Below are 22,632 nucleotides of genomic sequence, written 5' to 3' on the forward strand. Positions count from 1 at the left end.
GTTTGGCGGTAGAAATATGACTCTCACGTTCAAATTGAAATCATCTAGATGCGTAGGATGTCCAGGAGTATTATCTAATAAAAGCAAAATCTTGAAAGGAATGTCATTGTCTTTGCAATATTTTTCAACCTCTGGAATGAAGCAGCATTTAAACCAATCCTCAAAGGGAGATATTGTTATCCATGCTCTCTGGTTCGATCAGAAATGCATGGGTAGGGTGGCTTTATTGATGCCCTTAAATGCACGAGAATTTCCAGAATGGTACACAAGCAGTGGTTTTAATCTGTAATCCTCCTGCTCATTAGTCCCAAACAAAAGCATGGCCCTATCTTTTGACGGCTTGAAACCTAGCATTGTATTTTCCTCTTTGGCAATGTATGTTCGATCCGGAATTTTTTTCCAATAAAAAGCACACTTGTCAATGTTAAAAATTTGCTGTGTTGAATAGCTGCCTTCATCAATAATTTTTTCCAACACATCACAAAATTTCTCTGCAGCTGCAGAATCGGCACTGGCGACTTCACTGCATATTTTAACTTTGTGGAAACCAGCACGATGCTTGAACCTATTAAACCACCCATTGCTCGCCACGAACTTGGGTTGGGGTTCACCGTACTTATCCTTAATATCTTTATAAATACTTGCTGCTTTTGCTTGAATGGTCATTAGACTCCGGTGGGGGGGGGGATTCGCTTCTGAATCTGATTTACCATCCATATTATTAATAGCTGTTCCATCTTCGATATAGCACCTGAACGCTGTTTTGTGATCACTGTTGATCTTAAGTGCATTGATCCTTTGACATGTTCTTTTATACACACACTGTCCTTTAAAATAGTGTTCACTGTTGATGCAGCAAGGCCTAATACCCTTGCATTAATGGACAAACTTTGTCCTGCTTTGTAGTTCTTAATCATTTTCATCTTCATTTCTAAATCAATTTTGTTTCATTTCGTGGCACTAACACCACTTGCACTTTTCATTGGTCCCTTTCCCTTCATCATTGTAATACGTAAATATGAATGAAGAGAAGTTTCTGAAAATTTGTTTTTTAATTGATTGAAGATTTCAGTGAAGGGGAACACATTTCACCATAATAAGCATAAAAACCCACACAATTGCAGTTATTGGTATTATCACAAATGCAATAAGATCGATTGGTATTATGACAAATGCAATAAAATACCCATTTATAATAGATTGCCCTAACAGAAAAGCCCAATGAACCGGAAATGCAAATGTTTTTTATTGTTTTTTGGTCGTGACCTCCAGAAACGTGCTTTAGAAAAATATCACAAAGGCGTTCAAAATTGATTCTTATAACGGAACATATGATAACGATGAAAGTGTAATGCAATTTCCATTATAAATATGATCTTTTAGAGAGATAAATAGCAAGTAAAGTCGAATTTATAAGTCAAGTATTACGTAAGTTGGGGAGTTCCTGTATTTTTATCATTTTAATAATTTAATTTGCTTTAATTATTATTTATGTTTTTCAATTTCAAAAGAGTCTAGTTTTCACAGTCAAATATTTCATAGCATTTTTGATTTTGGCTTGGTATTAGATTGGCCATATAATGAAAAGAAGGCAGATATACAGGGTCCAGTCACATTATTATGACCAGCTGCCATGGGAGGGACTCAATAAGTCTGCGGAAGGTTGCTACGGGTATCTGTGACCATTCAAACTGCAGTGCACCCTGGAATTCCTGTAGGTTCCTTGGTGGAGGATCCATCCATCTGATTTGTCGATCGAGGTGGTCCCATAGATTTTCAATTGGGTTAAGATCCGAGGAATTTGGTGGCCAAGGGAGTAGCTGGAAGTGTTCATTGTGCTCCTCAAACCACTCACAGACAATTCTGATTACATAGCATGGCTCATTGTCTTATATATATGCTTGTGGTGTGTGATGTCTGCATTGGGGGGGTGATCATAATATTGTGACTGGACTCTGTATTTCCACATAGTAGACTTACTCACTCATGGTAGTAGTTCATTCCATTTGAATGTAGCAAAAACTAATAGAGCAATCACTCTTTTTTTTTTTTTTTTTTTTTTTAATTCCAAGACATGCTGGAATTCCATGGAATGAATGTGCAGACCAAGCTGCCATACACCTAACCATTGCTGAACCAGCCCAAGGACAGATCCCATTTACAGGCTACAAGTTTTTCATTTGAGGAGTATGTTATAAGTAGTGGAAACAAATCTGGAAAGACCAAAAAAATAATAAACTCTCAGAAATAAAACATAAATCATGATTGTAGAAATCAAGTTTTGGGCTGAATAAGCAAGAGAAAGTTGTACTTGCCATAGCATGCATTGATCACACTTTTGTGATACATCTTTAACCATTCCCTGGGACTAACCCTCCTAAAACATATCCTCATAAATTGTGTTTATTATGCAAATGCCAGATCATTGTTGAAGCAGATCTGATGGAATTTGTCAGTTATCTGCAGATTAAATTATATGACCATTTCTAATTCATAATGCTGATCGCGTGCTTGTGTGTTAAACTGAAAGGCACAATTTGACCATGGCAAACCTGTGCCATTAAACTCTCACAACAACAAGAACTGAGCCATACGTGTCAGACTGCCAGCTGTCCTTTTTGTATTCATATCCAAGAACTACTCAAAGATATGCTCATCTACCACCATGAAACTTTGTTTAGAACTCAGAAAAGCATTCACTTTGCCTTCAGCCTTCTTGCAAATGAATAGGTGGTAGATGAAAATCTAATTTCTTCCTTGTGTTCATGGATTGCTTGATCATCTTCCGGACCTTCTGCTGTCTTCCTATATAACATTTTATCAGACCAGTGAATCCAATTGATATAGATGGACAGTGTACTGTTGAGTCAGTTTGGTGTGACATGAGCACTGCAAAAGCAAAAATAAGAGTAGGAGTGTGTTATAAGCCTAATGACTCGAATGAGTACAATGAACAATTGTACAGAGAAATAGAGTGGGCTAGTAAAAATACCCCCAGGGGCTCACATCTGGTGAGCATGGGCTTGGCACACCCAGGGTCCTAAGCTGGATATCATCATTCTTCCCTTTCTTGGTGATTCCTTTCTACTTCTGTCTCTCTCTCTCTCTCTCTCTCTCTCTCTCTCTCTCTCTCTCTCTCTCTCTCTCTCTCTCTCTCTCTCTCTCTCTCTCTCTCTCTCTCTCTCGATCTGGTTATCAGCAGTTATCATTTGTGTATTAAGAATTTGCAGATAAAGGAACCACTAGGTGGCAGTGATCACAGTGTACTGATGTGGGATTTACTTAAAGATATAATTACCATCAGGGATAAAGGAAAGGTTTTTTTGTTTCCATAAAGGTGACTGCAGTGGCCTCAGACAGTTTTTAAATTCTGTACAGTGGGACCAACTGATGATTTTACCAACAGCAAATTCTAAGTGGGAAGCATTCAAGGAATTAATCATGGAAGATACTAAAAGTTTCATACCTATTAAGAAATATTGTTCAAGGTTTAGGCCTAAATGATTGTGAAATGAACTAATGAGACTCATGGCAGAGAAGAAAAATGCATGGGATACATAAATGAAAGGTGACATGGAAGCCTACGATAGATATAAGCTGGTCTGCAACCAAGTCACAAAGGAGCTTAGTCAGGTGAAGGCAGATTACGAGAAGTCTTTGGCAAAGGATGCTAAGAAAAACAGCAAGGATTTCTTTACTTATATAAACTCTAAAAGGAAGAGGATGAATCAGATTAGTCCACTTGATATCGATGGTTTGCTTGTTGATGGTCTTGCTCAGATGGCAAACAAATTGAATGAGTATTTTGCATCTACAGGAGGAATTCTGTAAGGAAGAGAGAATAGAAATTTACTAAACCCTAACAGGGAGCTAAATGATTTCGTAATAACGGACAGTGGAGGAGAAATTGTTGAAGCTAAACATAAAAAGAGCAACTAGGGCAGATAGAATCTATCCAGTTATATTGAAGGAGGCAGCAAGGGAAGTTAGCAAACCCATAGGCATAATTATGAGAGCATCCTTGGACTCAGAGGAAGTTCCCATGGACTGGAGATGTGCAAACGTATTCCCGATTCACAAAGGGGGATCGAAGGGTGACACTAGTAATTACAGACCAGTTAGTTTAACTTCTGTTCCGGGTAAAATAATGGGGTCACTGGTTAAAGATGCATTGCAGGATCATCTAGACAAGACTTCAGCAATAATTCAGACACAGCATGGGTTTGTTAAGGGAAAGTCTTGTCTGCAAATTTGATTGCATATTATGTTGTTACAAAGGAACTAGATGCAAAAAATAATTTTGATATCATATACTTGGATTTCAGAAAGCTTTTGATACTGTTGTGCATGGAAGACTACTGTACAAATTGGAGCAGAATGGTATTAAGGGTAAGTTGCTACAGTGGATAAAAGGATGGTTGAGTGGGAGAAGACAGAGGGTGGTAATCAATGATTATTTGTGAGTCCCACAGGGTTCGGTGTTGGGTCCACTGTTGTTTTGTATATTTATCAGTGATATTGATGAAGGTATATCGGGCTTAGTGTCGAAGTTTGCAGATGATACAAAGGTTGGCAGGGTTGTTAATGACATTAAAGGCAGTGTCTACTGCAACAAGATCTAGAAATTTTGGGAAGATGGCCTGAGAAGTGGCAACTGGAGTTTAACATTGACAAATGCAAAGTACTGCATATGGATAGAAGTAACCCCAGAGGAACGTACCAACTGTGTGGTACTACACTTAGGGTAGTAGAAAACGAAAAAGACCTGGGAGTAATTGTGCAGTCAGATATGAAATTTTTCTGAGCAATGTAGACAGGCTGCCAGAGCAGGTCATGGGGTTTTGTCATTGATATACAGGAATTTTGCTAGCAGGGAAAACGAGGTGATTGTCCCTCCATATAAGGCAATGGTCAGGTCATGCCTTGAGTACTGCGTACAGGTCTGGAGGCCTCATGTTAGGAAGGATGTAGATTTGCTTGAGCGTGTACAGAGAAGGGCAACAAGATTGGTGAATGAAGGGATCCTCTTACCAAGAGAGGCTTAAGTTCTGCAAATTGCAGCAGGTGGAGATTAGGCACCTGCAAGGTGATATGATTGAGGTGTATAAAGCCTTGAATGGGTTGAGCACGCTGAATTCTGATGGGATTTTTCCACTTGTTCAGATTGCAAACCTAAGGGGGTATAAATTCAAATTGGGGAAAGACAGCTGTAGAATAAATGTGCAGAAATTTGTCTTTCGCCAGCAGGTGGTTAATTGCTGGAACAAACTTCCATCTGTCGTTGTGGAAGTTGATAGGTAAATAAATTTAGGGATGAACTGGACAAACATTTGGAGGGAATGGTTGTGTGAAATTTTTTTTTTTTTTGGCTGATGCTACATAAGCTCATATGCTTGGTTTCTTGCATCACATGCCATGATTACTACTACTGTTCCCCCAGATGCAGTACACACACATGCACACCACAGAAGTGTACAGCTACTAAAGGTATATGGTGTACGTAGATTCTTTAAGGTGATTGCAGACTGTTTCAATGATTAGGTATAATCCTTATCTAGCCCTATTCTAGGTTCAGCAGACATTATTATTTGCTTTGAATACACATTTGTCATATGCTTCTGCTGAATTACAAGCACATTGGGATTAGGGATGATGATCTGGATGATGATGGAGGCAGATAATACCAAATGGATTAGGCTCTCAATATCGAAAATCATGGCATGGCATGGCATGGGCAAACTATTCTGGCAAATCTGTTCAAATTAGGGTAGACAAGTCAATGTAGAAAGCTGTTATCATTCAGTGGCATGGCATGGGCAAACTATTCTGGCAAATCTGTTCAAATTAGGGCAGACAAGTCAATGTAGAAAGCTGTTATCATTCAGTTCTGCTAAGGACTAATAATACCATTTTTTTTAATCATGTTTTATCTGCATCTCCTCATTTTACCAATGAATGTTCAGTTTTTATCTTTATAAAAACTAAAGTTCAGTGTGAGTACCATGAATGGCTCGAACAATGTCAGACTGCTACTTTTGGAAAATAGTTTAGTCCCTAATTACACAGACCTCTGTGGTCCATATCTTAAACTCTTTAGTGGTGTCATATAAGCCCCCAGGAGAAAAAAAATCCATGGGTGTAAGTTATGGTTATCTTGCACTGTTCCATATGGCCTCCATGCACACTCCATTAATTACGATGAAGTTCATCCAAGCATGATTTCATTTCATTATGGAAGTGTTGCAAGTCTGCATTTTGTGGATAAACTAGATTTGAAATGTCTTCCTGCAGCCGTGTCATTATTCAACCCTGTAGCTTGTCAGGATGTTGATATTGTTGCAAAGGGATTAACTTAGGACTATACCTTTCTCATTTTATGGAATTTCACTCTTCCTTACCTGCAGATTGTACCAAGTTCACTGTTCTGGTCAGATGAAATGTTTTCTTGTCACTTAAAACCAAACTAAGGAATGAAGGTTTATTTGGTGGATGGTTTTTTGCTCCTATACTTAATGCCAAATTATCATCGTACTATTGCAACAGATTTTGTTCCATGAAAAGCTAACACAAAATGCATTGAAACTTTTTTGAGTTTAAATTTCTTACTGCTATATATTCTTAAATGTGCTCTGACTGCCATAGCGGAGCGGTTAGTGTGAGGGTGCATAAGTACACTCACTTTGAGTGACCGGGGTTCAAGCCTGTGACTGCTGAATTCAGTGCTGTTTCTTGTATTCTCTCTATCTTGTGAATTCCTCTGGCCATGTGGTCATTCTGGATTATAAACAGAAAATTTATTTATGTATTTAAAATTAGTAAACTTTTAATTTTTGAATGAATTTTCTCTTCTATATGTTCTTCCCTATATAGATACCTGTTTGATCTGCTGACCTATTAGTATATTATCAAAGTCCTTGTTCTGTCTTTTATGTGATGTACTTCTTATTCATTATACCCTTCATTGCTGCTGCATCAATAATACTTAAACCAATAATTTCCCCTTCTCTCCTCTTATTGTTTACATTCCTGCCCAAAAATAAAAATAAAATAAAACTTTCATATTATTTCCATCATCAAAAATTGCTTCTCCAGTTCTGCCTTGAATTTTTCCACACTCTTTCCCTCAGCCATCCTTGCAGGCAACTTATTCCAGTGTTCCACAGTATGTTGCCTGAAGGTAGCTTAAGCAGCTGAACTTTAGATGCCAAAGATTTTATGGTTGTGCATCCTTGAAAATATTCCTCCTTCATTAATTTGGCCTTATGAATGATCAAGCAAAAAGTGGTTCAGTCCTATGTCACTGCTTAATGATTATATTCATTATCAAAATGATTAAATTGCACTCCTTTGGCCTACCAGGTCATGCTGGAGTATAAGTAGAACATTTTACTTTACTACCCCCCCCCCAAGTGTTGCCATCTCCATTCTTCTAGTTTCCAAGCTCTACAGACCACATCTTATAAACCATTTCTCATTGGGATATCTTTCTTTAGATGTGGCCTCCAGACCTGGATTCCATATTCCAAGTCTGGTCTCGGCATCATTTTATAATGATCTTTTTTCTACTTAAAAAATTCTGATAGGTCATAAGACACCATTTGCCCTTCTTGCCTTCTGTTGACATGCATGTTGAACTTTGCCTCTTTCTGCATTGTAATGAAATTCTCATTCCGAATATCCTTTAATTCTTCTCCCACCCCATACTCCAGGTTTCTGTTCTTCAAGTACAGTACCTTGCAGTTTTTGGCATAAAACTTTAGTTGCCATTTTTCAGACAATATTAGCATTAGCATTAGTAGAGGCATTTGATGCAAGAAAGCAAGCTTATGCAGCATCAGCCAAAAAAAAAAAACCCACTTCCGCTTCACCCCTCTGTTCGTTCAAAATACCTGTCCAGGTGCATCAGTCCAAATCCTTTTGAAGTAGCTTGGCCTGGTTCTGATTATTAACCATTCTCCAAACCTTAGTCATCTTACACATGACACTTTAGATGACATTAGACAAACAATTTTGTAATTTCTAAACAAATCTCTATGGAAACTCTTTGACAGATTTTAATTAACCAGTTCCTCATGGTTGTCAATCCAAGGGCCATTCTAACAGGCCTAGCAATGGGAGGCAGTGATCTGCCAGAATATTCCAAACCGTTCAAGTGTTTCTGTTGAGAACATTTGCTGGTGCCTCCATAGCCAGGTGGGAAGAAGCAGCAGTGCATAGCACACGCTTCTTGATTAGACTGGGATTTGAGCCCTTCACCACAAAACACGGAGGATGCGGAAAGGTCAGGGAATGACCACCGCATATTCCTGGAGCAATATGGCCTTAGTTGCTAATGCTCCTAAAAACCAAATAACAAACAGCGCATTTGCAATAAAACAGTTTAATTGTTATATGTGGTAGATTAGTGCCACTAATCATATTCATAAAGTTTTCATATTCATAAAGTGGGATCCCAAATGCTACTCCGGTCCACTCTGATGAATGCCCATTTATGACTACCCCATCTTCCGTCCTTCAACCAACTCCTAATTCTTCCCTGACTTGCTCTAATTTATGTAATTTCTCTTGAAGAACTGTATCAAAATCCTAATAAAATCCAGATATATAATTTAAAAATTTTTTTCTTGCATCTATCTGCTTTATAATACTAGATATGGCAGGAAAGAAGTCTTTTTCGTGCACTTCTTCATTTAGGATGAAGTGCATGAAAGGACCTGACACAGTACCATAAATGTGTCGAGTCCGTAATCATCCATCACACCTTGCTCCTCTCTTATAGATTTGGGGAGATTATTAAGCTTCTTTAAATATTAGCAAAATAAAAGCTTTCATTAATCTGTATTGAGAGCACAACATAAAAGTCTCTCTCTCTCTCTCTCTCTCTCTCTCTCATAAACTCATAATCATTATTTTAAAGTTATCTTTCAGAGTGGGGATGGGAGGTGGTTAGAAGAAAATTGTTGAGAACCACTGATTTAGATTGTAATAACAGTGGAAGTCTTGGCAAGTTGTGTGTGTGTGTTGCAAGATGGTGTGTCATCACATCTGTTCTAGTGTATTATGTGCTGTTATTTTTAATTGTAAAAATAAAATTATCAAAATGATTAACAGTATTTGAAAATTGTCAAATTTCTTAAATAACTGTTCTACTCATTGTTTTTCTTTCTTAATAAGGCAAATAAAATGGCATTGGAGGAAGAAACAGAGGATGGTGATCCTCTAAAATTTGCTCTTCATTCAAAGGACCCTCACCATGAGGGATTAACATTTGTAGTTCAGGGACCAACTCAGGAAGTTAGAGATGAGTGGGTTAATAAAATCCGCATCATTTTAGAAGCTCAGTTGCAATTTTTAAAAGGTTAGTTTTTAAATTTTATTAACTTTATTTTACTAAAAAAGAAAAGAATAAATTGTTTTCTTATAAACTGCCTTACCAACTTGTATAGAGTTTATGAATATCATAACTACTGGTATGAAGTTTCTACTCAGTGATGACTCCAAGTGCCATGCAAGTTTATTAATGATCACATTGAATGATTAAGGATCATATTAATAACATTTCTGAGTGATTTAATACTTCCTTTGCTTTAAAATTTTTAAAGTTTATTTTTTAACAAATTAGGAAAAAGCCAAAATGAAGTTAAAAGATAATAAAAATTCATTTCTTTTAAAGACTTAGTCACTTACAAATGGCACTTCGCTTCTCTTCTGCACTGTGGGGCCCCTGGCCTGATTGAGAGGAAAGACACCCACCAAGGGCTAAAAAAAATGCATGACGAGCAACCCAAAGGTCATCTACAAAGTCCCAACTTGACATCCAAACAAAAGACTCAAAACTCAGCTCAGCAACAACATATAACATATGAAGTGTGGAAATAAAATTCATGGACTGGTGCTGTTGCAGTCGTGTTTGATTAGTTGAAAAATAAATGGAAGTGGTATGTTGTAGTTCAGACTTCCTCCAACAGTTAGTGATATAGAGATTGCCATTAGGATGACAGGTCACAAGTAACAACCAGTTTCATTAGTGGTGTTAACATACTGTTTACAGTGATGAAATGTTAAGTCATACCAGTGTGTTTTAATGAATGTATATAAATGGTTCTGTGTTTTAATGAACTCATGAGCTTTAATGAATGAATATAAATGGTTCAAGGACAGACACAAGTATATTCTAAAATATACTTAGCTTTCAGGGTTACTTTCCAAAAAGTAATCAGTTTTTCGAACTTCTATCTGCTGTGGATGACCCAAGAACAATTTCCTGAACTTTTACGACTCTGTCCTCAAAATGAAGACAGGGTTGCAAAATTTCAGGAAATTGTGACAAAAGATCATTGTTTGACCCTCATAATGATGGCTGATGAGTTGGATATGAATAAGGAGATGATTTGTCAAATGCTGCTTTTCCCTAAATCATCTGCTCAAATGCAGATGATTTAGGGAAAAGGAAACAAAATTTATGCTGCACAGCCTCATGGATAAGCAGAAAAGAGTGACATTATATGATTTCATCCAGACTTGTCAATGCAATCCTAATTTCCCCAACTGTATTGTCACTGGGAATGAGCGTTGGGTGTTTCAGTACAGCTCAGAGACATAGTGACAGAGCATGCAGTGGACTTCAAAATTCAAGATGACGCTGATGATATTTTTTGACAAACAGGGTGTGATTCACAAGGAATTTGCACCTGAAGGGGAGCGAGTCAATGCTGAATTCTACATATGGGTGCTTCGAACACTATTGAAATGCATTTCTTGAGTGAAGCTAAAATTTTGAGAGGAAAGGCAACTGATTCGTGTTGCACAAAAATGCCCTCACCCATTCCACATTTTTTGTGAAGACATTTCTAATAAAACATGCCATTGTACTGAGCAATCATCCACCCAAACTCTCTCAGTCTAGTACCAGCAGATTTCTTCCTCTTTCCCAAGGTGAAATCTGCCCTCAAAGAAAAGAGATTTCAGGATGCTGAGGACAAAAAGAAAATGTAACTGTCAAACTGATCATCATCTCCTCAGATGCCTTCTCTGACTCTTCAGAAACTTTTAGAATGGTGTAATAAGTGCATTCAATTAGGTGATTATTACTTTGAATGAAAACAAAACCATTTTTGAGCTGCTTCACTTTGTGTTGCTTTCATTGTACCACTCCAGGAACTTTATTTCCACACCTTGTAACTGCAGGTAGTACCAGTCTTTTCTAATAATCCATTGAACAGGAGAGGAGTCGGACACAAAACAGATTTTGGGGGGGGGGGCAATATCTGTAGTGGTGAGTCCATAAATGGTTTTAAATAGATAAAGGGAAATTATCAAAAGAGGTTTGTAATGAACTGCAAGATCAAGGAATGAGTGTTTCTGCTTTGATGAAAAGAAGGAAATATAATCTCATCTAGAAATATTATCCTGACATTTAATACACTTTGATCCTACCAAATATCAAGCGAGTTCTCATACTCAAACTTTAGCATTAGTAAAGACACATGATGCAAGAAAGCAATCTTATATAGCATCAGCCAAAAAAAAAACCCTTCTCATTTCATCCATCCACTCGGTCCAAATGTTTGTCTAGTTCTGCCTTGAATCTATTTAAGCTATCAACTTCTACGACAGATGGAAGTTTGTTCCAGCAATCAACCACCTGCTGGCTAAAGGCAAACTTCCACACATCTGTCCTACAACTATCTTTCCTCAATTTGAATTTATGCCCTCTCAGGTGATTATTCTGAGCTAGAGGAAGAATCCCATCAGCATTGAGCATGCTCAAACCTTGAATGGTTTGATACACTTCAGTCAGATCACCTCGCAGGTGCCTAGTCTCCAAATACTGTAATTTGCAAAACTTAAGCCTTTCTTCATAAGATCAACCCTTTGTTCCATTCACTAATCTTGTTGCCCTTCTCTGTACTCATTCCAACAGCTCTACATCTTTCTTAAAATGAGGCCTCCAGACCTGTATACAGTATACTCAAGGTGTGGCCTGACCATTGCCTTATACAAGGGGATAATCACCTCCTTATCCCTGCTAGAAAAATTCCTGTGTTTACCAGCCTAACTATTTCTCTGGTACTGTTACAGACCATTTATAACTGTGATGTGCTTCAGAACTTTTCATTTCTCTTCAGCTATCCTGCCATATACTCTCCCTCTCCTAATGTTAAACTAGCCAATTCTTTATTTGTCCTCTTCTGCATGATACTATATATTTTATTAACTGTAGCGCTGTTTGTAGCTAGCTACACTTCAAAAGCATCAGCTTAGTCCTTACAATTTCTCAATTAATGCACATAAGGGAAGACAAATTTAAATGGAAAAAGGATGATTGCAGGATAGATGTCCAAAACGTTTGCTTTCAACCAGAAAGTAATACATTTTTCGAACTTCCATCTGGTGCTGTGTAATTGAACAGTTTGAATAAATAAATGGCACTGCTAGGTGCCATTTATTTATTCAAATTATCTACAAATGAAGGATTACACAAATTGTTAGAGGGGTTATAAAAATGAGGTGATTAAGGTTGTTATTAATTTTTTTTTGGAAAAACAGACTTTTGCCTTAACGCAATATCATCACATTAATAAGAGGTACTATAATCTGCAGATAACAGAATCCTCTAGTTGGCAGTGATCATAGTGTATTGATATGGAATTTACTTAGATGTAACTACTATCAAGAGCAAAGGAAAGGGCTTTTACTTTTGTAAAGGTGACTGCAGTGGGACCAACTGATGAAGTTACCAACAGCAGATTTTAAATGGGAAGTATTCAGGGATGTAATTGTAGAAGCTACTAGGCTTTTCATACCAACTAAGAGATAGTGTTCAAGGCATTAGATCTAAATGGATGTACTGACATAAACACTAGAAAGAAGGGGATGGATCACTGATACACTAGATCTGAATAATTTAACTATTGATGAACCTACTCAGGTTGCTGACAAACTGAATAGGTATTTTGCATCCACGTTCACACACAAAGAATGTTTTAGAAATAAGGTTACAGAAAGGTATCAAATTTGAACAGAGAGATAAATGATTTTGTGATAACTTGAGAGGAAAGTGGAAAAGAAATTTTTGAAGCTAAACATGAAAAAGGTATATGGGGTGGTTAGGATCTGTTATTCAATTATAATAAGGGAGGACAAAAGAGGTAAGCAAACATTTAGCCATTATTATGAGAGTATTCCCTGATTCAGGGAAGTTTCCTATAGACTGAGGATGTGCAAATGTGGCCCCAATTTACAAAGGGGAATCAAAAGGTAATATGATTCAGGGAAGATAATGGAGCCACTGGTTAAAAAAGTAATGTAGGACCACCTTGACAGGAATGTGTTTATATTGCAGTCACAGCATGGATTTGTTAAGGCATGTTCATGTCTGACCAATCTGATTGGATACTATGACACATAACAAAGCACCTGGATGCAAAAGATAATTTTGATATCATATGCTTGGATTTCAGGAAAGCTTTTGATACTATTGCACGTAAAAGACTTCTGTACAAATTGAAGTGGGAGAAGACAGGGAATTGCAATGAGTTGGCACTGCTCTTCTTGGACTAACATTATTAGGAGTTCACCAGTGTTTTCTGTATTTATTAATGATATTGATAAAAGCATATCAGGTCTAATATCTAAGTTTTCAGATGATATGAAATTTGGCATGGTAGTTAATGACAGTAATCAGTGTATGCTACTGCAATAAGATCTAGATAAATTAGGCAGGTGGGTTAAGAATTAGCAATTGAAGTTTAACATTGACAAATGTAAGATACTTCATACAGAAATTGGTGATGATTTGTGCAGACAAGCTGCCAGGACAACCCATCAGGTTTTTTCAATGAAATGCGAGAATTTTTCCAGCAGAGGTAAGGTGAAGATCATACCATTTTATTAAGGCAATGGTTTGGCTACATCTTGAGTACTGCATACAGGTTTGGAAGCCTCATTTAAGGAATGATGTGTATCTGTTGGAACATATGCAGAAAAGAGCAACAAGATTAGTGAGGGGAACAAAAGAGTGCTCTTACCTGGCTTCAGTTCTACAAATTACAGCATCTGTAGATTGGACACCTGCAAGTATATCTGATTGAGGTGTTTAAGGCTGTGTATGTAATGAATAAGCTCATTGTCATTGATGGAATCTTTCCTCTTGCTCCATCATGAGGTGGCATAAATTCAAATTGAAGGATAATTGCAGGATGTGCAGAAATTTGTCTTCAGCCAGTAGTTAGATTATGAGACTCTTCATACAAAACCAAAAAAAGAGAAAATCAATTAAATTTTTTAATTTAGCATATAATGAAATTGTTAGTATTGTTTGTCTTGAGATTTATTTGTTGATTTTCTTTTCTGTGATTACAGCTCTTCAGTCACCAATTGCCTACCAGAAAGAGCTAAGTAAAGATGTGTAAGTAGTTTTTGACCAAAATTTTTTTTGTTATAACAGCTCACAAGCAATTGTATACCATATAAAATCCCTTTAAAGTTAAATTTTTAGCATTATTTGAAACAAATGTACGTACATATATTCATTCATTTCCATATCTATGTTATTTGTTTTTTCTAAGTATCAATTCAAGCACAAATTACTAATTCTCTAATATCTTTATTTTGGCAAACTCAGAAAAATTCTGTGTAGGAAATAAATCAGTTTCCATAGTGGTGGGATTCCTAACATTCAGAAAGATAAAATTTCTCTAATTATCAGAAAAAAGAGGTGTGTTCATTAAGTTCTCAGACTGGTGCAATAATAAGAACACAAAGTTGAAGGAGCAAAAAAAATTATTTTATTTTTATTCAAAGTAATCATCAAATGAATGAATGCACTTATTGCACTGTTTTAAAAGATTTTGAAATGAGTCAGCAAAGGCATTCATAAAGATGATGTTCAGTTCAGTGAATATGTTTTTCTCTATGTCCTCATCTTGAAATCTCTCTCCTTTCAGGGCAGTTTTTGCCATAGGAAAGAGAAAGAAATTTGCTGACTAGATAAGGAAGTTGGTGTGGGGGGGGGTGAAATGGTTGATCTGCATAATGCCATGTTTCATAGAAATGTCTTCACAACAAGTGTGGAATGGGCAGGGACATTTTCATGCAACAAGAACCAGCTGCCTTTCTCTCAAAATTGTGACTCACCTGGGAAATGCACTTCAGTAGTCTTTGAAGCACCTGTGCATAGAACCCTGCATTGACTCTCTCCCCTTCAGGTACAAATTCCTTATGAATGACACCCCATTTGTCATAAAACACGATCAGCATTGTCTTGATCCCGCACCTCTGTAAATGAAACTTTTTGGACTTTGGTTATGGTTTTGAAGTCCTCTGCATGCTCTGACACTTTGTCTCTGGGCTGTACTGAAACTCCCAGCACTCATCTCTAATGATAATACAGTTGAAGAAATTAGGATTGTCTTGACAAAGCTGGATGAAATCTTCATATGGATGACACGCTCATGAGACTTTGTGGCCATAATTTTGCATAGACCTTTCTTTTCCCTAAATCTGTGTGCAGAATTTAATGAATCATCTCCTTATTCATATCCATCTTGTCAGCCATCATTCTGAAGATCAAACAATGATCTTTTGTGATAATTTCCTGAACTTTTGCAACTCTGTCCTCATTTTGAGGGTTTGAAAGACACCCATTTCTTTGGGTCATCATGCACATCCTAGTGTCCATCTCTGAACCTCTTATGCCATTAAAATACGCACACTTGTATGACTGAGCATTCATCACCATAAACAGTTTTTAGCGTTTTATACATTTATGTTGCAATCCACCTCAGTCATCTTTCTCAATTTTAAACAAAATTTGATATTTGTTGTTCCATTTTGCATGACACAGAACATTAATGCTACTAATGAAACTGGTTGTTAACTGCAATCTGTTAGCTTACTGGGCAATCTCTGTGCCACCATCTGTTGGAGAAAGTTTGAATTTTTAAACTTGTCAAACATGAACACAACAGCACCACTCTAGGATCTTTATTGCCACACCATATGTTAGCAGTGACTAAGTTATTGTTGATATATAAAAAAAAAAAAAACGTAGGGAAGGATTTGAACCTAGACATGGTCATTATGGAAGGAAATTGACATTTGTCAAAATTTATAAGTTTGGCTGATATGGATAAAGTCTGCCTCAACCAACTTTCTTACTCACAAGTACACTGTAATTTTCAAACTATGACAGTGGAAGGAAGCTGGGAGAGTAATTGTAGCTAAAATACAAAAGATAGCTAGGAATGATGGACTAACCAATTATATTAAAATAAGTAGAAAGAGAGTTTGGAATACTTCTTTTTTCTACTTTTAATATATTTGATATTCCAAATTTGAGGTATAATAATGAGATTGTCCTTGAATTTAAGGAGGCCCCTGTAGATTGGAGCTATGTAAATGAGTCTCCTGTTCACATGGGTGGTTCAGAGGAAGAAGTGGGTAATTACAGACACCTTTAAGTTTGACCTCTGTGCCAGGAAAAATAATGATATCAAATAATGCAAGGTATTTTTGATAGGAATGGTGCTGTAAAGCAGCAATCATGGCATTTATTTGTTAAGGGGAGATCACAGATGATAATTTGATTAACTACTGTGAATTAATTACAGTGGTTCTAGATGCAAAAAGGTATTTGACAGCATATACTCAGATTTCAGTATAGCTTTTGATACTGTAACACATGAATGATTATTTACATTTTAAATACCCTATTTCTAATGTGGTAGAAGATAGGGTATTTAAAAATAGTCACTGCACTTCGTGAATTGAAATATCTATATTGGTATCTACTAATAATACCATTATAAATATTTGAAGTTTGATGTATAAGTTAGCTGGTGATAATACAAAGGTGGGGAGGATAGTTAAGGACATTAATTAGAATATGCTGCTTCAAGATCTAGATAAGCTTGACAGATGGGCTGAAAAATTACACTTTTAATTATTTTTTAAAATTACTTTTCTTCTTCCTCTTTTATTCCTTCAACTTCTGTTTTCTGCTACAACCTCCCTTCACATGCATTTCCTGAAAATTACAATCTAAGAAATTCAAGTCCAGTGTCAACAAGTATCTTCTTTCATTTTCTCATCTTCCACCCATGCATGGTATGAAGTGTTATAGGTTCTAATATCTTTTGTGTTTGGGATTTCATAAAAAATTAATAAATTAAATTCCTGTCATTTACCTGAAACATACCTTGAAAAAAATCTGGAAAATATTTACACAATTAGGGATAATGTGGAAAATTCACAATTAATATTGATTTTTCAGTGTGGAAAAGCCTGAGCAGGTAGCACTATTGGTAGAATCGCCATACTCCTGATGCCAGCTGGAAAAGATCCAGGTTTGAATCTCATATATGATATGAGAAAATCTTATGAGCCTTTTTCACATGGTAGCTGAGTTACTAAAAGTAGCATGGCTTTTTCTCCTGGAAACTAAGCTAGGTTTTTCATCCAGCAAAATAGGCAAATTGACCACAAAACACCCGCAATCTACAAACAATATATATATACATGGCACAGTATAGCCTAAGTAACTGGCGTGCCTAAAACTGTACAACGAAGGAACAAAAGTGGGAAAATATTTTCCATTGTTTTCAATTTAAACTATTTCATTTCTTATTTTATTAGATTGAAAACACTACCCGACAAAAAATTTTTTTCGTCATACCTCTGGAACGAAATGATTTCTGATTTGATTATTCTGAACAAAATTAATGTCCTTATTATGAAAATATCAATCTTTTACTTCTGTCACATCTACATCAAAAGATATACACATTTTTTTAATTCATACAATATCAGTTTTCATTCAATATCAGCATACATGGTTGTAATTATTACACACAATATATGTTACTTAGACATGTTTCCCACTCAATGATTTCCTTTCTTTTATACTCCAGATTTCTTTCCCGTTTAAGGAACCAACAGTAATCTCCCATCATGACAGAGCCCCATTTCACCTTGGTATCGTTTTTTCATTGGAAGTGCTCTCCTTGTTCATCACTGACATCTGCTAAGTTTTCAAGAAAGAAATGCAGATGCAAATGAAGGAAATGCAGATGCGAATGAAGGAAATGCATTTTCAGTGACATTCGGCACCTCGTGTCCTTGTAACATTTCAGCAAGTTTGTCACCAGTTGCTCATAGTTCTCTTCTTTTCTCTTTCCGAGGAATCCCTGTACCACAGCCTTGAAAGATCTCCATGCAGCCAGTTCAACATCATTCAGGTTTCTTTGAAATTCTTCATCTTTGAGGAGCTTTCTTATTTGAGGACCTATGAAAATTCCTTCCTTCAGCTTTGCATGAGATAAATTTGGAAACATTTTCAGTAAATATGCAAATTCTCTGCTTTCTTTATCCAGTGCCTGAGTGAAATTCTTAATCAGTCCAAGCTTGATGTGTAAAGAGGGAAGAAAAACGTTTTGTGGATCAACCAATGGAATATGCTTTACATTGCTTTTGCCAGGAATATATTCATCTCTCTTATCCCGGTGTTGTATGATGTAGTGTTTGCTGTTGCACAACTATCCCACAAACACAGGAAACCACCTTGCAACCCAACAAGTAGTCCAATCACTTTGAGATCACCACAAATATTCCAACCATAGTGATTGTAATGTATAGCAGCATGAACAAGAGGAATTGATGGTAAAGTATTTCCATTATGAAGCAATACTGCTTTCAAACTTTGCTTTGATGCATCAATGAACAAATGCCATTCAGAGGTATTGTGATCAATGTTCAGTTCATGCATAAGACCAGCGATGTCTTTGCAGACACATGTTGTTTTCCATTGCAAAATATCTTGGAAACTCTTCATTTTGCTTATGGTATATTGTAATGTTTGTACCTTTGAAGGATACCTTTGATCCGAGTAATTCAGCCTTCTCTTTGGGTAAGCCCAAGTCTCTGATCAAGTTGCTTAATTCTTCTTGTTCAATGTAGTGTGGGGCCTTTTCTTTTTCTGGCTCGTAGTCCAAATCATGTGAAGTACATGGTTTCATGACATCTGGTAAAACGATTTCTTCTGTACCTTCACTACTTCCAATACCCCAAGATTTTGGTGGCACAGGTACTGCAATTCTTTACTTGTGGCACTGGCCTAATTGCTGATGGGATATTTGGATATTTGATGCAGTGCTTGCTCTTTTTGGAAATACCTTTTATTTTTGTTATGCAGAAATAGCAGTCATCGAAATGATTCTTGGGCTCGTACACACCATAGGGACGGCAAAAGGTAATGCTCTCAGCTTGCCATATAACCATAGCCTTAAGTTTGTTGTACAAGTAATACAACAGATATGTGGAGCCCAATTTTTTCCTTGGTTACTGATCTTGCAGCCGAAGTACAATGAATATTCAATTTTTGTGACATTGTATATTTTCTTCTTCTGAGTTTTTGGGGCTAAGTGTCCACAAACATAGCAGAAGTGGTCTGGGTGATTGATGCAAGTTCTGTGCTTTGTCTTCTCCATTTTAACAATGCATTACCCTAAAAACAGTAAAAGAAATTGGTAAATTTGAACAGAAGGTGAATTCTTGTAGCATAGTTTATCATACACTATATATTGAACAGTTGAATGGTGTAATAAAATTAATACAAATACTGACTTGTCTGGAAAAGTCCATCAAAATCAAAATGTACTATATTGCAAGAACAGTAATGATGTACTTGCTTAACTTTTAGCCCAATAAACAAAACCAACCAAAAGTTAATAAGTTTAAAAATTGTATTTCAAACACTAATGATATCTTTGTACAGAATTCAGTTATCTACCTATATCATAAAACTGAGATGTGATAGGAAATTTTTATGATTGATTTTAAATTGTATACATAAAACTTGACCAGAAACAACCATTGATTTGCTGGAGGTAAAAATCATGTTGGGTAGTGAAATTGTACATTATTCTTATTATCTAATTAGATAATATATTAGTATTATAATATTAGTTTAGAAATGGAAGATTTACGTCTATGATGTCTTTATAGTATATAGTAATATTAGTTTTAATCCTTAAATGTTATGATAAATCAAATATTACTTTTTAAAATACTAAAGCATCCACTTCCATGGTTTTGTTCTGCTGTATAACATTTTGTACATACGAGTATACAATACTGATTGGGATAGATTATGTATCCACTGATGATCTCATATTGTGGGGTCAAATTCATATGCAATCAATATGCACAAATAAATAACAGATAAGAAATACTGGCTGCTATTTTCCACTGGTAGTTGTCCTGCACAATAAAAAGAAAAATCTTTTTTTTTAAACTCTACTTTTGAAACCAAGAAATTGCCTTTGTTCTGAATTTGCACTTCATGTAAATGAACCCCAGTATGCTGCTCTTTTGAAATACATCCCATTGCCCTAGATTGATAACACTAGCTAACACGGCGCCTCCGTAGCCAGGTGGGAAGGAGCAGCAGTGCATAGCACATGCTTCTTGATTAGACCGGGGTTCGAGCCCGTCACCACCAAATACGGAGGATGCGGAAAGGTCAGGGAATGACCACCGCATATCCCGGAGCAATATGGCCTTAGTTGCTAATGCTCCTAAAATCCAAATAACAAACAAACTAGCTAACACGATTTTTACCTCCAAGAACTTAAATGCAGTTTTTAACCAATTTTTATGCATAGATTTTGAAAATCACCATGATAGTTTCACATCACATCACTGTTATTAAATATAGAGGGAGTTACGTTTTATCAAAATATGCCAGTTTTGCATAATCTAGCCAGTAATGTATGACATACTGATTTATTTTAACAGGTATAAGCTAATACTCTTAATTTCAGCAATCGGTTCTGGTCTTGGTTTTCTTGTGATAAACATAATCAGACTTCTACCTATGGTTTTTAGGTTCAAATTCCCATGCAACAATTTAAAATATGAAGAGAGCACACCTAGCATTTTTGGTGAAGATTTTTGTAAACTATGCCAAAGTTTTCCAAGTAATAGAGAATGTGTAATATTTTTTTACAGTTGCATTTCAAACTTGAATTATTTGTGTATTTACCCTCTTATTTTAGCATTAAACATTGGTACATCTTTTGATGTAGACATGATAGAGACTTTTTATGGTGATTTTTGGAATCAGCACTTTTATTTCCTCCAGAATCACATATTTTCATTGCGGTGGTATGAAAAAAATATGTTTTTGTTGGGTAGTTTAATTTTTTCAGTCGGTAACCAAGCACAATCAGTGCGTGGTTACCAACTGAACAAAAAGATTTTTTTTTCTCCATCAGAACATCTACTACTTCTTAGTTGGGTATTCCTACTTCTGCTGCTTCTACTACATCTTAGTTGGAACCATAATGAAGTAATAATTTTTGATCAGGGTCATATTTGGAACTGCGATATCTGAAGTATTACTTTTTCTTTTTTTGTTTTGATTTTCCCCCGTTACCATTTATTAGAAATAATTTCTCTCACAGGTATTTCAGTTGGTCTCCCATAACAGTATAATGGATATGCATTTATTACTCATTTTAAAAGGTATGAGTTAAAATCTCATGTTAAATGGGAAGAATTCTTAAGGGTTTCTTCAGTTGTGGCTGTAGTTAAACTTATCTCAGAAAGAGGGAGTAAATTCTTCCCCCCCCAACTATGAGTTATTCTGAGTTTTCAGCTTTAACAATATGCAGATTTTTATTTTATAATTATTTGTTTATTTAACCATAATAATATGGCTGTGTTTTCCGCTACACAAGGCAAGGGATCCAAAGCTTGGTCTGTGAACTTATGCACACTCTGATACAGACATAATGAGGAGATCATATGAACTTGCACATTAGTATCAGAATAAACACAATGAGCCAAAAAAAAAAAAAAAAAAAAAAAAAAAAACCCTATCCATCAACCAGCTAGTCCCATGAAGAAAACGTGTTATTGATAAAGTTATTATGGTGAAGTGAGCTTCACTAAATATGTTTCGAAACAAGATTTTTCATGATATTGGAAATTCTGAAGTTAAATGTGTAATTTTTTTTCTGTTGCTATATTACATTTCATTCTAGTAAATATGGTGATCAATATGTTAAATTTATGATAAATATTATATGATAAATATGCTTTGCTTTTTTTTTTTTCTTTTTTTTTTTCTGTCTACAGAAACAGTGATGGGAATAGTCCTACAGAAAGTCCAAGGAAATCTAATAACCTTACAGAAGGTTCACAAGCATGGACAAGACAAGAAGGCGAAGTACGATGAAACCATTTGTTAAGTTCTCGTCGGAAGATCTTATAAAACAAAGCCTCAGGCCGTGCAGCCATTTTTGACGTTGGTGATGTTTCCTGACCAAGCTTGTCAGGACATTGAAAACTGTCCACTTCATGTGCCTCGGTGCAGCCCTTCCTAAGGGCCAAAATTTTTTTTTTTTTTTTTTTTTGTTATAATTTTTTACTTTTTATTTTTTTTTTGTAACACTCAGTTGCCTAAATCAAAAAAAAATGGAACTGTACTGTGGTCAGCTGTACAGAAACAGAATACCTGCTCCTAGCCTCAATTAGAAAAATGTTGTTACTGGTAAGAACTCTGGCTCCATTTGAGCTTGTTCACTTTCCATTGCCCTTCCATCAGCTACCTTTGCTCCTAACTGAAGT

The 22,632-nt window shown here is 36.1% G+C and overlaps 1 protein-coding gene across 3 annotated transcripts in view; it reads left to right on the plus strand.

The window, feature by feature from the left end:
• The window catches only part of trio (trio Rho guanine nucleotide exchange factor), a 996,553-nt gene extending 974,138 nt beyond the window's left edge, over positions 1-22,415 (plus strand). For all 3 annotated transcript variants that reach the window (XM_090387950.1, XM_090387951.1, XM_090387952.1), the window contains 3 exons: positions 9,175-9,358; positions 14,365-14,410; positions 22,141-22,415. In XM_090387950.1, coding sequence (XP_090244076.1) covers positions 9,175-9,358; positions 14,365-14,410; positions 22,141-22,240 — 330 coding nt within the window. In that variant the 3' untranslated portion in view covers positions 22,241-22,415. The remainder of the gene's footprint in view (positions 1-9,174; positions 9,359-14,364; positions 14,411-22,140) is intronic.
• Positions 22,416-22,632: the final 217 nt, after the last annotated feature.

Source organism: Mastigoproctus giganteus, chromosome 13, assembly GCF_048544385.1.
Source record: "Mastigoproctus giganteus isolate SK-2022 chromosome 13, ASM4854438v1, whole genome shotgun sequence".
In the NCBI taxonomy this organism is placed as follows: Eukaryota; Metazoa; Arthropoda; class Arachnida; order Uropygi; family Thelyphonidae; genus Mastigoproctus; species Mastigoproctus giganteus.